Source organism: Aristolochia californica, unplaced genomic scaffold, assembly GCF_029961685.1.
Source record: "Aristolochia californica isolate CCGP_79_NKW_82.1479 unplaced genomic scaffold, dmAriCali1.0.hap1 SCAF_15, whole genome shotgun sequence".
Classification (NCBI taxonomy): Eukaryota; Viridiplantae; Streptophyta; class Magnoliopsida; order Piperales; family Aristolochiaceae; genus Aristolochia; species Aristolochia californica.
Genome location: NW_027181826.1, coordinates 1,500,696 through 1,515,768, shown reverse-complemented (window position 1 = coordinate 1,515,768; position 15,073 = coordinate 1,500,696). Strand labels below are relative to the sequence as shown.

At 43.8% G+C, this 15,073-nt stretch overlaps 2 protein-coding genes across 2 annotated transcripts; both read right to left on the bottom strand.

Moving 5' to 3' along the window:
* Positions 1-615: 615 nt before the first annotated feature.
* On the bottom strand, positions 616-3,651 carry LOC137952119 (pollen-specific leucine-rich repeat extensin-like protein 3). Its single transcript, XM_068799188.1, has one exon. It carries the CDS (start codon positions 3,649-3,651, stop codon positions 616-618), a length of 3,036 nt encoding a protein of 1,011 aa, XP_068655289.1.
* Positions 3,652-5,052: 1,401 nt separating this feature from the next.
* LOC137952329 (CCG-binding protein 1) lies at positions 5,053-6,412 on the bottom strand. The gene is made up of 3 exons (XM_068799468.1): positions 6,157-6,412; positions 5,609-5,682; positions 5,053-5,503 (listed from the first exon to the last, which is right to left on the bottom strand). Exons 1-3 carry the CDS (start codon positions 6,371-6,373, stop codon positions 5,189-5,191), a joined length of 606 nt encoding a protein of 201 aa, XP_068655569.1. The 5' UTR covers positions 6,374-6,412; the 3' UTR covers positions 5,053-5,188.
* Between the last annotated feature and the right edge of the window lie 8,661 nt (positions 6,413-15,073).

Below are 15,073 nucleotides of genomic sequence, written 5' to 3'. Positions count from 1 at the left end.
TATTGGTCTTGGGATCTCTCATTCATATAATTTAGTGAGTGTTATTTTAATTTTCAGAAAATCTTAACCTCAATTGCTAAATGAATCCTAATTATCCATTTGGATATATGAAAAAATCGATCTGTAATAACTAATTCATTTTGAGATGTCATAGTTTAACCCTTCTCTATAAATGGAAAAGAGTGACACATGGTTATCAATGTTGTGCTCATAGCTCAATATATATAAAGAGTGACACATCCACAATAACCATCCTTATAGGGTTTATTTACTTTGACATGGGTATGTAATCATTCTAATTAGTGATTTAGATTTTGGTTCAATATGTTTATCCAAGCCATTAATAGAGAATAAATGGTAACTAAGTGGTGTTAAAAGTTAATTATCCTAATTATCATTCAGCTTGTAAAACTGTTTCTAACTTTAATGCATGCATAGGTTTTTGTCAATTACATAATGCATCGTAGGCAATTAAATGCAAGCAAGAATTTAAGGATAAAGAATTGCAATGTTCGGATTTACATGTCGTTGCCTCAACTGTTGTTCAAGTTTACATAACAAGACTCTCAAGCTTTCTTTTCTTATTGCATGGAGGGAATGACAAGGAGAGCCCACTCAGTAGCCTTGGAAAAAGGGTGGCGGTGGTGATGCATAGGAGACACCCCTTGTGGGTGGGAGGATAAAGTCATCATCCATTGGGGGTGTTACAGAAGCAATGGCCGGTGATGGTGGTGGCGAAAAGTTGAGCACTGGTGGTGGAGGTGAATACAGTGGTGATGCTGGGGGAGGTGATTGAACTGGTGCTGGTGGAGGTGGTGACTTCATTGGAGGAGGCGGTGGTGAGAAAACAGGTGGAGGAGGCTGTTGAACTGGGGGTGATGGTGGTGGTGGGCGAAACCTATGTTTAGAAGCAGGTACACTAATGGGTGGAGGTGGTGACTGGACTGGAGATGGAGGTGATTGGATAGATGTCGATGGTGGTGGTGGTGAGAAAACAGGTGGAGGAGGCGGTTGAACTGGGGGTGATGGTGGTGGTGGGCGAAACCTATGTTTAGAAGCAGGTACACTAATGGGTGGAGGTGGTGACTGGACTGGAGGTGGAGGTGATTGGATAGATGTCAATGGTGGTGGTGGTGAGAAAACAGGTGGAGGAGGCGATTGAACTGGGGGTGATGGTGGTGGTGGGCGAAACCTATGTTTAGAAGCAGGTACACTAATGGGTGGAGGTGGTGACTGGACTGGAGATGGAGGTGATTGGATAGATGTCGATGGTGGTGGTGGTGAGAAAACAGGTGGAGGAGGCGGTTGAACTGGGGGTGATGGTGGTGGTGGGCGAAACCTATGTTTAGAAGCAGGTACACTAATGGGTGGAGGTGGTGACTGGACTGGAGGTGGAGGTGATTGGATAGATGTCGATGGTGGTGGTGGTGAGAAAACAGGTGGAGGAGGCGGTTGAACTGGGGGTGATGGTGGTGGTGGGCGAAACCTATGTTTAGAAGCAGGTACACTAATGGGTGGAGGTGGTGATTGGACTGAAGGTGGAGGTGATTGGATAGATGTCGAAGGTGGTGGTGGTGGTGAGAAAACAGGTGGAGGAGGCGATTGAACTGGGGGTGATGGTGGTGGTGGGCGAAGCTTCTGTTTAAAAGCAGGTACACTAATGGGTGGAGGTGGTGACTGGACTGAAGGTGGAGGTGATTGGATAGATGTCGATGGTGGTGGTGGTGGTGGTGAGAAAACAGGTGGAGGAGGCGATTGAACTGGGGGTGATGGTGGTGGTGGGCGAAGCTTCTGTTTAAAAGCAGGTACACTAATGGGTGGAGGTGGTGACTGGACTGAAGGTGGAGGTGATTGGTTAGATGTCGATGGTGGTGGTGGTGGTGAGAAAACAGGTGGAGGAGGCGATTGAACTGGGGGTGATGGTGGTGGTGGGCGAAGCTTCTGTTTAAAAGCAGGTACACTAATGGGTGGAGGTGGTGACTGGACTGAAGGTGGAGGTGATTGGATAGATGTCGATGGTGGTGGTGGTGAGAAAACAGGTTGAGGAGGCAGTTGAACTGGGGGTGATGGTGGTGGTGGTGGTGAATGCACCAATAGTGGTGGAGAGCTCTTTTTACTACTTGGAGGGGTAGGTGAGCTTATCGGTGTTTCTAGTTCACTAGACGGGGCTAGAGATGGTGTGGGAGATTGTTTGGGGGTCATCACCGGAGATGGCGTAGGAGATGGTTTGGGGGTCATCACCGGAGATGGCGTAGGAGATGGTTTGGGGGTCATCACCGAAGATGGCGTAGGAGATGGTTTGGGGGTCATCACCGAAGAAGATGGTTTTGGGGACATCACCGGAGATGGCGTAGGAGACGGCTTGGGGGTCATCACCCTAGATGGCGTAAGAGATGGTTGCGGGGTCATCGTCGGAGATGGTGCAGGAGATGGTCTTTGTCCACCTCCTGTTCCCGGAGCATTGCACTTGGACTTGCCGCAATCAACTGGTTTGCTCACAATTGGTTCACACTTCTTGGCCGTCTTCTGTTGCGGGCGACTTGGCAAACAGTTATCCCGATCGTCAAACACTGTACCAGACTTTGATTTTGCAACACATTCGTTTGCCTGCCCCTTGAAGTAATTACCGGAGTAGGTGAAGTTCTGGAGGTTGGAAAGCTGACATATCCCCTCCGGCACAAACCCTGTAAACATGTTACCCGAGATATCAAGTTCCTCCAACTTCTTCAAACCGGTGAAACTCTTGGGCAAGACCCCAGTGAAGGAATTGGATCCCGCATCCAGAACAGTCGTATTCCCAAGCAATCCCATCTCGGGTGGCAAGCACCCTGAAAACATGTTGTTGAGGAAGACGATCTCGTCCAAACTGCTCCCCATCTTGCCGATGCTGTTGGGAATGCAGCCAGTCAACTTGTTATTGGCGAAGACAGCAACGGAAATCGGTGAGTTGCCAAGATTCTCCGGCAAGTTGGAGTCGAAGCGGTTGTCGTTCAAGAACAAGGCATCGAGCTCCTTCTCAAAGAGCTCAGGTGGGAGGGCGCCTTCGAAATTGTTGAAACGGAGATCGAGGTACTTCAATGCTGGTAGCGAAAGGATGACCTTGGGGAAAGAACCCACAAATCGATTGTTGCTGACATCAAATTCGTGCATCAACACCAGCCTGGAGAAGCTCTTGGGAATGATCCCGCAGAAGCGGTTGGAATTGATGTGGAACAGAGCAAGATCGGTCATGAGACCAAGCTCCGCAGGAAGGTGCCCGGCGATGTCACCGTGGTTGAGGTCGACGCCGGCGACAACACTGAGTGACGGGTCGTCGAGTGCCTTGGTACAGAAGACCCCATTGTAGGAGCAGATATCAACGCCCACCCAATTGGCGGTGAAATTGTTGGGATCAGAGTAGATGGCATTTTTCCACGCTTGCAGGGCTATGTACGCACGTTTCAACCTGGAGTTGGTGAAGGTGAAAATGGGCTCAACGTCAAATTCAAAATCATCGGGCAGGTCCCCGCCATTGGGCATGCTGGTGAGTTGTCGGCGAGCGAGAAATTCAGCTTCGGCATCTGTAAGTCCAATAGAAGGAGACACGAGGAGGACGAGGGGGAGAAGGAAGAAAAAGCAGCCTAAGGCCTGCTTTATTCTGTACAACCTCATGTTGAGGCCTAAGGCTGCTGCAATGAAAGAGAAGCAAAGCTGGAGTTGTTTATAGCCACAGGTTGTTACATTCCAGAGGCTCCCATGGCCTCGCTCCCTTTCTTCCCTATTTTGGCACTGGTTGCTTTTGCTGGTTCACCGGGTCTCCTCCACACGCCATGGGCGGCAAATCTCAAGGCCCTTATTTCACTATTTTTAGGATTCACCCTTGTATTTTCGTGGAGAGATTTGAAGTGATGAGGCTGGCAGGAGAGTCCTCTCTAAACAAATCGAAGTCGGAGACGAAGATAAAAACCTTCTATCGTGCTTGTTTAATGAAATTCAGAACAAAAACAGACATACCAGAAAGTCTTCCATGAATCATTTTCATACTACAGCAGTAGAACTTACATTGAAGAAAACCATCTGATGAATGATAATCTCGTCATTCTATGTATATTTTGTAAAATGTTGTCTTAATTATACACTGTTTAATTTTAAAAACAAATTTTAGTACGTAAACCTACAAACTCATCCATGATTCTGGCTGTTAATTTCAGTAGAATCGCACATTCTGGTAAATTAAAGTCTGTCATCTTCTAGAGATCAAGTAAAGATCGAGTACAGCTTCTAAATTAAGGAAACTAATCCAACTGAAGCAAACCAAAACCCAGATTTCAGGTGGATCCAGTATTTTATTCCATTAATGCTGTTGGAGATGGGAGTATACCGACATGCTCCACTATTTCTTCAAGTTAAAGAAAGAGATTGATTTGTTTTTAACTGCATTGGGGACAGCCATTGAGGAAAGCAGAGTTGTCTACACCCAGTTTGTGTCATTGCTTGTGTTCAACCTTGCTCTGTTCCTGCTTCGGCATTACTTACTCTTAAAACTGTTGGACGACCTGAGTTTTTTCGATGAATTTGAGCTCTTTGAATAATTGGCTATTAACCAATTATTTACATAATCTTGGCACTGAATACCAGAGCCCCAATTTTCTGAACTCCTCGGCAGAGCTCAGAACCTGGACTTCTACTCCCTTCGTCCCTGCAGTGTCCCCATGACTTTCATTTCGGAGTGAAATCATCTCATGGAATAGCGGTGAACTGGGTGATTTTGCTTAGTTTTAGAGAGAACCAAACAGAAGGGAAAGAGAATTCTTGCATAAATGCCAAAAAAACATGCAGGGAGAGAGAGAGAGGATGGAGAAAATCAGAAGATAATCAAGAGATGTTTTTAATCCATCTTCTTCTCTACTAAACCAATTTTTCCCATCAAACTGAGTTTCTTAATCCAAGTGATCGAGAACAGCATAACTTTTAACAGGTAGTCATGAAAATTCTCCATTTTCCCATTTGAACATATCTTAAGCAACCATATTGAGACCGAAATCGACCAAAATTCATAAAAAAAGTCTCATTTCTTTTATTCCCAGCTTGAATTGAGACTACAAAATTTCCTGACTAAAACACAACACTGCCAACTATAATCAAACACAGGCTCCATGCATTAAACCATATGAACATAATGGTATTTACAATTGCTCAGACGAAGATGTCAGTCGGTTTCGTGATCTGGGGCAGGCGTGTACCAAGCAGGAAACTTGCCCATGCTTCGCAGTAGCCTAGTAAAAGGGGAGTCGGGCATTTTTGCTTTCTCTTCTTCCTCCAACTCCTCTTGGGTTTTGGGTAAACCATCTGGGACAGGGAAAGGTCTTATCCTGTTCGTCTCTTCACTCGAAAATTTAGGTTTGTTCTTTTCCTTCTTTGCCGTTTCCCGAACCGCAGTCACACCATGCAGAAGCCCAATGAGAGATCTTACTCCATTTGTTTGCCTGATCAGATGCTCCACATCATCTTTTGGAGATTCCTTCTGAGGTAACATCAAGGAAGAGAAACATTAGGAATCAGGTTATTATTTTTACCGAGTATTATTCCCCTCCTGATGCCACCAAAGTCATGAATGTGATAAACTTACTTCGAGTTCTCGCAGTTCAAAATACGCTTTCCAGCAGCTGTACGATTTGTCTCCTTCAAGTGTCGTACAATAATCTGAAATCAAACAGCTCTGAATTGTTATATACAGAAGGGCACAAGGAGTTAACTCGTGTTGCTTCATCAAAACCAGTTTCTTTTTCCTTTTGTAACGTATTGAAACATAAAGATGTCAGCGCAGGACAAAGGGGAAAAAGGAAAAGAGAGAATTCGAAGAAAGTATAAAAAATTCACCAAGATACAGGCCATTTTTAAATAATTTGAAGGAATAAAGAGACATCTTAAATTTTTCCCTCAATTGCCATCAAAACCGCAGTCACAGAGAAGGTTAAGCCAAGTATATAACTGATTTTTTCTCCCAAGATCCGAAATATTTCGAGAGAAAAAACGCCAGATCACACAAAGGGGAAACAGCAAAACGAAAAGAACTTCAAACGGTTAACCAGGACGCAAAAGGAAAGGCATATATATATTAACAAGAAGAACAACTTCACGAAGGCGCGACAAGAGGGGAAACTCCCTATCTCTTACCCGAAAGATCGTTCTCAGTTTTCTGAATCAAGGAAGGCTCCTTCAGCCCCCGCTCGATCTTGCTTCTGCTGAAAGGCTCGAGCTTGGGGATGTACACGTCCCTGCTCCTCGCACAGCACACAAAAGAATCGCTTCTCCGGCGGGTCTTCTCCGCTGCCTCGACCAACAGCGTCGACGAAGAAGCGGATGAAGGAGGCACAAGCACGGATCCGATCATTCTTGCTTCAGCTCACACACACAGATCAATTCCCAACTTCGAAAGGAAGAGCCAGATAAGAAACAGTCTTTGGTCCCCGCCTCTTATAGACAAAGAAGTCACTGGATGAACCACCCCTGCCCGTCGGATCTGGATCGGACGGTTCAAAATGAAGGAGCAACGAGTTTCCGGATAAGCTTCAAAGTTTTGTTTATCTTAAAGCATCATCTTGAAGCAATGATTAAGAGTATAATGATTAAATTAACCGAGGTGATTGTCGTCGTGGGCCCACTTGATGTTGATCTGAGGCGTCCACGGTTGATTTGGATAAAGCGCAGAAGTGGTCGCTGAAAAACGGCGGGCGTGAAAATATCTTGGTGGAAACCACGGTGGCACCAAGATATTTCAACGGACATGGATTTCCATCGATTCCAGTTTCCCTAGTCCCCATGTATTTGTTTCCATGGATTTCCATCGATTCTAATTCCCTCCTCTAATATTTGTATTTATTAAAATTAAAAATAAATTAGTAATTAAAAATTATGCATTTGTAAGAAAAAATAATAATTTAAACAACTGAATTACAACTTCAAGAGGATTTAGTTGGTTGCATGACTTTTAGTAAGAACCCGACATATCCAATAGCCCCTTTCGAGCCTTACAAGTGCTCGCGAGTAACTTATTAGGTTCCCCGCCATAATTAACAATATTTCTTCTTTTCATTGATAATTTTTGGTTACTTACGAGAATAGTTTCAAAATTTACCACACTGATCGGGGTGAGGTTCTTCCATTAATTTATAATTATTGTATCACAATTACAGGGATTTACAATTGATTACAATTGATTTGATTTTACAGAAAAAGAATAATGGAGTTTGATTAGCTCCTATAATGGAGGATTAAATTCCTTTGTAAGGAAGACCCTAAACAGAGCAATTATCCTCAATCAGTGTCTCGTAAGGCATGATCTTCAACAACCCCCGACAAGCTAAGCGTTGGATAAGGACAGATGTATAGCTTGAATCGAAAAAATTGAAAGAGAGGCCGAGAGACGCTTTTGGTGAATATATCAGCAACCTGTAAGTGAGAGGGCACATACTGAGTGCGAAGTTTTCCAGCAACCACAAGTTCACGAAGAAAGTGGATGTCTAACTCAACGTGTTTGGCCCGCTTGTGAACAACTGGATTGGAACTCAAGAAGATGTCACTTTTATTGTCACATAATAGAAGAGGCCGCTGGGGAATAGAAACTTTGAGATCACGAAGAAGATGCGTGAGCCAAATAAGTTCAACGGCAGTGAGGGCAAGAGCACGATATTCAGATTCACAACTGGAACCAGAAATAGTAGGTTGCTTTTTGGCACTCCAGGAAATTAAGTTGTCTCCAAGTAAATAGAGTAACCAGAGGTAGAATGACGATTGTCAGGATAGCCGGCCCAGTTAACATCAGAATAAGCAACTAAAGGTCCAGGCGTAGCAGATGGACGGAAGGATAGGCCAAAATGGAGAGTACTCTTGACATATCGAATAATACGTTTGACAGCAAGAAAGTGGTCAACAATGGGCAAATGTAGAAACTAACTGACGGAGTTGACAACATGCGCAATATCAGGGCGCGTGATGGTTAGATACTGAAGAGCACCAACAGGAGACCGATAAAGTGTAGGATCCGAGAAAGGCTAACCATCAGATGATAGATGTTGAGAAACAACCATAGGAGTGTGAACAGGCTTGCTGTCAAGTAATTGAGTTCGAACAAGAATATCACGTGCATATTTCAGCTGGCTGAGAAATAGACCATCAATGGTTAGTGTAGCTTCAAGACCAAGAAAGTAACTAAGAAACCCCAAATACTTGGTAGCAAACTCGGAATGAAGCTTACAAATAAAGCTATCAAGAAGAGAGGAGTTGTTGCCCGTAATAATAATATCGTCAACATAGAGAAGTAAATAAATGATGTCAAAGTGCCGATGAAAGACAAAAAGTGAAGTGTCGACACGACTGCAGTAGAAACCAAGTTGAATAAGGAAGGAGCTGAAACGTTGAAACCAGGCACGTGGTGCTTGCTTGAGGCCATAGAGAGTTTTCTGAAGTTTGTAAACATGAGTAGGGAAGAGGATCATATACCCCGGAGGTTGTTCCATATAAACTTGTTCAGTGAGATGACCATTGAGAAATGTATTCTTGACATCCAGTTGACGAATAGGCCATCGGTAAGTAACAACAAGTGATAACACAACACAAACAGTAGTAACTTTGATGACAGGGCTAAAAGTGTTGGTGTAGTCAAGTCCTGGAACTTGTGTGAAACCCTTGGCCACAAGATGAGCTTTGAGACGTTCAATAGACCTATCAGGCAACTATTTGGTTCAAAATACCCATTTAGAACCCACAATATTGGTGTCAGCAGGTCGAGGGACCAAAATCCAAGTACGATTATGCCGCAGAGCTCGAACTTCGTCATCCATAGTAGCAAGCAAAGCAGGATTCTTGGCGGTAGATCTGGCATCGCGGTGGTTGGCGACAGTGACTGATGGTGGAACGACCTTGGTCGTGGCTGAAATCGTCGCTTGGGCTCTGGTTGGAGACAGATCCTTACCCGTGATTGGAATGACCACCGTGGTGGTTTCTACGACTACAATTCTGGGGATAAAAGCCACCGGAACGCTGAGAGGGATGCCGATTTGCAGTAAAGGCAGCAGTGGAGGTTGCTGTCATGGAAGCCTCAAGGAATTTCTGGAAGATTTCGAAGCTTTCGACGTGGGACACAATATCAGAAAAACAGGGGAGGGGATTTTGGGCCAATTGGGCGAAAGAGAAGTCGGAGAACTCCGGGCTGAGACCTTGGAGGAACCAATGAGCTTTGTTGGTGTCATTAAAGGGATGACCGATGACATAGAGTTGGTTGCACAGTGCTTTGAACGCACAAGCATAGGTGCTGACCGGACGGGTGTTGCACTTCATTTGTTGGAGGTGGCTGAAGGTATTTTCAAGAGCAATCCACACCTCACGAGATGTGGTCAGGACAACGGCTTCTGCCATGGCCTATTCGGAAAGAGACGACAACAGAAGGTTGAGGAGGCACTAGTCTGTCGCCTTCCATGCCTATAATTTGGGACTTGGCATCTGAGAGGAGGGAAGCTCAAACGGAGGTGGTGGCACAAGAGTGCCGTCAACATGACCCAGCAATCCTTGGCTGTCAAGAAGGGGAAGAAATTGACTCTTCCATAGAAGATAATTTGAAGACGAAAGCTTGATGGTGACCATATGAATCAAGGTGTTGAAGGGGAGGAGATCGGGAGAAAATTTGGAGGCCATTGAGGATCACGGGATGTTAATCCCAGCAAAGCTCTGATACCATAAAAATAATTTCAAAATTCACCACACTGATTGGGGTGAGGTTCTTCCATTAATTTATAACTGTTATATCACAATTACAGGGATTTACAATTGATTACAATTGATTTGATTTTACAGGAAATGAATAATAGAGTTTGATTAGCTCCTGTAATGGAGGATTAAATTCTTTTGTAAGGAAGACCCTAAACAGAGCAATTATCCTCAATTAGTGTCTGGTAGGATGCCGAATGACCCCCCACCTTGGTGTCACGCATTTCGTGTAACAGTTTGGCCCTTAAAGTTGCATCGTCCGGAGTAATGACCCTTCCTTTGTATAATAATAGCCCTTGTGACCCAAGTAAATGATCCTTCATGTTGTACCGAGGCTACATGGCCTTTTGACTGATTGTATTGGTCTTCTTTGGCAGTTTTTTTTTTATTTATTCCCATAAGCTAACCTGCGAAAAGAAAATATGGTGAAGAATGAGACTGCCCTATTTTCTAGAGAGAGCATCAGCTGCGAAGTTCTCACAGCCCGGTTAGTATTGAATTTCATAATCGTAGCCCAAGAGCTTAGGAACCCATTTTTGTTGTTTCGGAGTAGCTATTCATTGCTCTAGAAAATATTTGAGGTTACGTTGATTGGATTGAATATAGAATTTTTTGCCTAGAAGGTAAGGCCGCCAAGTGTGTATGGCTTCGACGATAACCAACATCTCTTTAGCATACGTCAACCAAGATTTCTTGGTCACTCTGAGGGTTCAACTCATGTATGCCATTGGTTTGCTTTGTTGGGACAAAACCTCTCCAATTCCTTCTACGGATGCATCCATTTCAATAGTAAAAGCATCGTTGAAGTTTGGCATGGCCAATAGAGGAGTGGTCGTCATGGCCTATTTGAGAGCAAGAAAGGTGGAGTCAGCTTCCTCATGCCATTTGAATTGCCCTTTTTTGAGAAGTTTGGCGAGAGGCCGAGCTATAATGCCGTAATTTTTGATGTACTTCCAGTAATATCCTGTCAAGTTTAAAAACCCACATAGTTCCAAAATGTTAGTAGGTCGAGGTCAGGCTATCATTGTAGCAATTTTATTTTTGTCCACTTTCACCCCCTAACTAGTGATGATGTGCCCCAAGTACTTCAATTATTGTTGCCCAAATGTACATTTGCTAACTTTGACGAAGAATTGATGTTGCCTCAATATTTCGAATGTCGACCTTACATGCACTAAATGTTGATCTCAATCCGAACTATAGACCAAAATATCATCAAAGAAAACAAATATGAATTTTTGAAGATGATGACAAAAAATGGAGTTCATGATACCTTGGAATGTGGAAGGTGCATTACATAAGCCAAATGGCATAACCAACTATTCGTAATGTCCATTATGTGTTCGAAAAATAATTTTATGGATATCACGCGATGTAACTCATACCTGATGGTAATCTGCCTTCAGATAAAGCTTGGTAAAGTAAGAAACATTGTGAAGCTCATCCAACATATCATCCACTGTGGGGATTGAGAATCGATCTTTAATGGTTGCGGCATTGAGCACACGATAATCCGTGCAAAAAGGCCAATTCCCGTTTTTCTTTTTTACCAGCAATACGGGTGACGAAAAGGGGCTGGGTCGAACAACCCTGATTGCAACATATCTTTGACCTACTTCTCAATCTCATTCTTTTGATAATGTGCATACCTTTAAAGCCAAACATTAATTGGCTCGGTTCCTTCCTTAAGGGCAATGTCGTGGTTAACCTCTTGTGTTGGTGGTAAAGTCAAGGGCTCTCCGAACAAATCAGAAAATTCCTGCAATATCTCCGACAAGCTCGAAAGAATATTTTCTGTGGTTCCGTATGGGCAACCTGTAGGCAAAAAATGAACAGAGCATGGCTAGGCCGAATTTCTTTAGTTAACTCTTCGATTGATGCCGCTTGGATATTTTGTCCATCTATGCCTACCAATCTCTTGGTCTGGCTTTCCACACGAATTCCATGGTTAACTGTTTCCAGTCACACATGACAAAGCCAAGTAGCTCGAGCCATTGAATCCCTAGAACTACATCCAACCTTGTTAGATGTAAGGAATAAAGGGTTAAGGAAAAAAGAATGCCCTGCAAATCGATTTGTACCTCCTCAAACCTCCCATGACATTATAAAATTTCTCTATTAGCAACTCGGACCGTGAAGGTTTTCGTAGGCACCACAAGTAGACGCAGCAGATTGGCCATACCCTCACTAATAAAGTTGTGAGTCGATTTGCTATCGATTAATACCATAATATCGTGGCCACAAATTTTGGCAGCAATTCGCATGGTTTTGGGCTCAGTTCATCCCGTTAGTGCATGCGACGTAATTTCCAGTTTAGGAGGCCCTTCATGATTTTTTTCAGTTAGTTATTCTTTTGTGACATTGTCGCATATCAGGTCGCCGCTATCCTCATAAGCCTCCAACATAAGTATTCGTGGCCCATGACATTTGTGTCATGCAAACCAACGGTCGTTACAATTGAAACATAAGTTTTGGGCTCGTCTCTGCTATATTTTTTCCCAAGTAAAACGCGAAACAAGAATGGTAGGGATTGGTGGTGGTACTCGATTAGTAGGGGGAAGAGCTAGGGAAGTTCGCATTGGTGGTATCGGCCTTACAAACCTCCTCTGTCTAGAAAGTTGATCATCTTTCATTCTTGCTAGACTAATGGCTTCCTTCAATGTTTTGGGCTTGAATATTCGAATTCCCTCGACAATCTCGGGTTTCAAGCCTCTCATGAAAGTGTCAACGAGAGCCTTATGTGGCCAATCGTGAACTCGATTGCTTAATTTCTCGAACTCTTTTTGGTAATTACAAAGAGATCCAACCTGACTAACTCTGGAAAGAGTTTCATCAATATTTTCACACTCCGAGCCCAGAGTTCATCTGCAAAATTTGTCCACAAGAGAACGTGTCCTTCTTACTGGAATGTCCTGAGGATCCACTCCCACCACTGGTTGGCCTCTCCTTCCAAATGGTAGGATGCCACAGAAACTTTCTGGGCTTCAGAAGTATTCTGGAACTCAAAAAAGTTGGTTCACACGATTGAACCACTCTGTCGGATCATCTCCTGAAAATCAAGGAAATTCACGCTTTTCTGTTTTGGAAGATACCACCAGTAGTCCCCCATTGTTTCCTTCTCGGTGATGGCTACCGTGGCTGGGGTTCTCCTGGTTTGCAATCAAAATATCGAAGAGTCGATTGAGAGTTTCGTCGACATGACGAAGCCTGTCGGCCATGCCGAGCTCTATCCTGTGTAACCCATCCTACACTTCACTAAGCCCACCCTCAAACTGCTCAATACGCTCTTTGTTGGATGCCATTATAGCGAAAGTCACTCAATATTTTTTTATTTTTTTTGCAGGACACCGAGTTCGGGGTCCTTCAATAAATTAAAAAGCCAAAATTTTGCGGGACACTGATTTTGGTGGTCCCTCAAAAAAAAAATTGCGGGTAGAGGAATTGTCTCTCCCGTTGTCGACGGCGTTTGACTGGATATGTGGAGAGTGTCCGGTGGCTCACCTGCCACCACTTTTATGGCTGGAGATGGTAGGTGATGAACGACGTTAATGTTTATTTCAATGGTCCCTCAAAAAATAAAAATGCAGGTAGAGGGATCGTCTCTCCCATTGCCGACAGTGTTTAGCTGGATGCGCGGCGAGTGTTCAATGGCTCACCTGGCACCACTTTTCTCATCAGAGACTGTAGATGATGAACGACATGTCGGTGATGGAATTAGAATGCCGACGTATGTCACGCCTGGACTAAGTGTCAAGTGGAGAGCTGCAGCGATGAGGTGTTGGACGCTGAGCAGCCGTAGAAGATAGCCCAATGCAGAGAAATGACATTTTGTTCGATGTCAGCGCATGGGTACTTTTGAAGCTGTACTCATACCACCAACAAACGGTCTTCAAACGGGTCCATCAGAAACTAGCTAGTCGTTTCCATGGACCCTATTAGATTCTAGAGAAGATAGGACCTGTCGCATACAAGTTACAATTTCCGGATGGGGCACACATTCACCCGGTGTTTCACGTGTCACTACTCAAACGATACCAAGACAACGGGGGCGATGTTGAACCGCCACAGGTCGAGTTACCACCATTCATCGATGAAGGGGTAGTCTTATTGGTGCCACAAACTATTTTAGACTATCATTGGATCAAGCAAGGAACCAATTAGTCGAAGAACGCTTAGTGCAATGGAAGCACCTTCCAGCCGAGGAGGCAACGTGGGAGCCAACAAAGAAGTTATAGGAGATGTTTTCAAATTTGGACCTTGAGGACAAGGATCCACTTGATAGAGGAGGTATTGTTAGGCCACGACGTTCGGAGAGGGGCCATAAGCCAAATCCCAAATATTTGGGATAAGCTGGGAAGTGGAGAGTAAGAATGGAATGGGTCGTGGCAGTCAGAGTTTTAAGGTGAACTGGTCCTCAATGGTTGCGATTTTAGCGTCATTTTATTTTCGTAAGTTATGTTCCGTTTTATTTCGGTTTTCTTGCATGTGATTTTGGCATCATTTTTCGACGATGTTGGGAATCGTCAAAGCCATACGTACCTACCGGCCTTACCTTCTAGGCAAAAAATTCTATATTCAAACCAATCAACGTAGCCTCAAATATTTTTAAATTAACAAAAATGTGTTGCTAAGCTCTAGGGCTATGCTTACGAAATTCAATACAGACTGGACCATGATAACTCCACAACTGATGCTCTCTCTCGAAACAGGGCAATCCCATTCTTCACCATATTTTGTTTACGTGGGTTAGCTTATGCGAAGAAATTAAAAAAACTGCCAAAGAAGACCAATACATTCAGTCAAAAGGTCGTGTGGTCACAACACAACTTGGAAGATCATTTACATGGCGCCAAGGGATATTACTATACAAAGGAAGGGTCATTGTTCCAGACGATGCAACCATAAGGGCCAAACTGTTACACGAAATGAATGACACCTAGGTGGGTGGTCATTCGGGCGTCCTACATACGTTCAAGAAATTGGGACAACATTTTTATTAACCTGGGATGCATATATCAGTGCAAGACTACGTCAAGGGATTTGAGGTATGCCAAAAAATAAATGCCGAGACATTAACTCCTGCTGGGTTTTTTCACGCATTGCTAATCCTCGTGCCAAATATGGGACGACATCACCTTAGACTTTATTGAGGTCTTGCCGGTTTCGCAAGGAAAGGACACCATCATGGTGGTTGTCGACAGGCTTAGTAAGTCCGCTCATTTCCTTACTTTAAGCTATCCTTTTACTGCAAAAACTTTAGCAAAAAAATTTGTGGAAGGCATCATCAAACTTCATGGCATGCCCAAATCAATTGTTAGTGATTAGAACC

What these genes read in the sequence shown, in the direction of transcription:
- LOC137952119 (XM_068799188.1), bottom strand. Translation starts at nt 3,651, where the DNA reads ATGAGGTTGTACAGAATAAAGCAGGCCTTAGGCTGCTTTTTCTTCCTT.
- LOC137952329 (XM_068799468.1), bottom strand. Translation starts at nt 6,373, where the DNA reads ATGATCGGATCCGTGCTTGTGCCTCCTTCATCCGCTTCTTCGTCGACG. An exon ending in AACTGAGAACGATCTTTCGG is followed by an intron (nt 5,683 to 6,156) that starts GTAAGAGATAGG and finishes GTTTGATTTCAG; the next exon opens with ATTATTGTACGACACTTGAA. An exon ending in TTGAACTGCGAGAACTCGAA is followed by an intron (nt 5,504 to 5,608) that starts GTAAGTTTATCA and finishes ATGTTACCTCAG; the next exon opens with AAGGAATCTCCAAAAGATGA.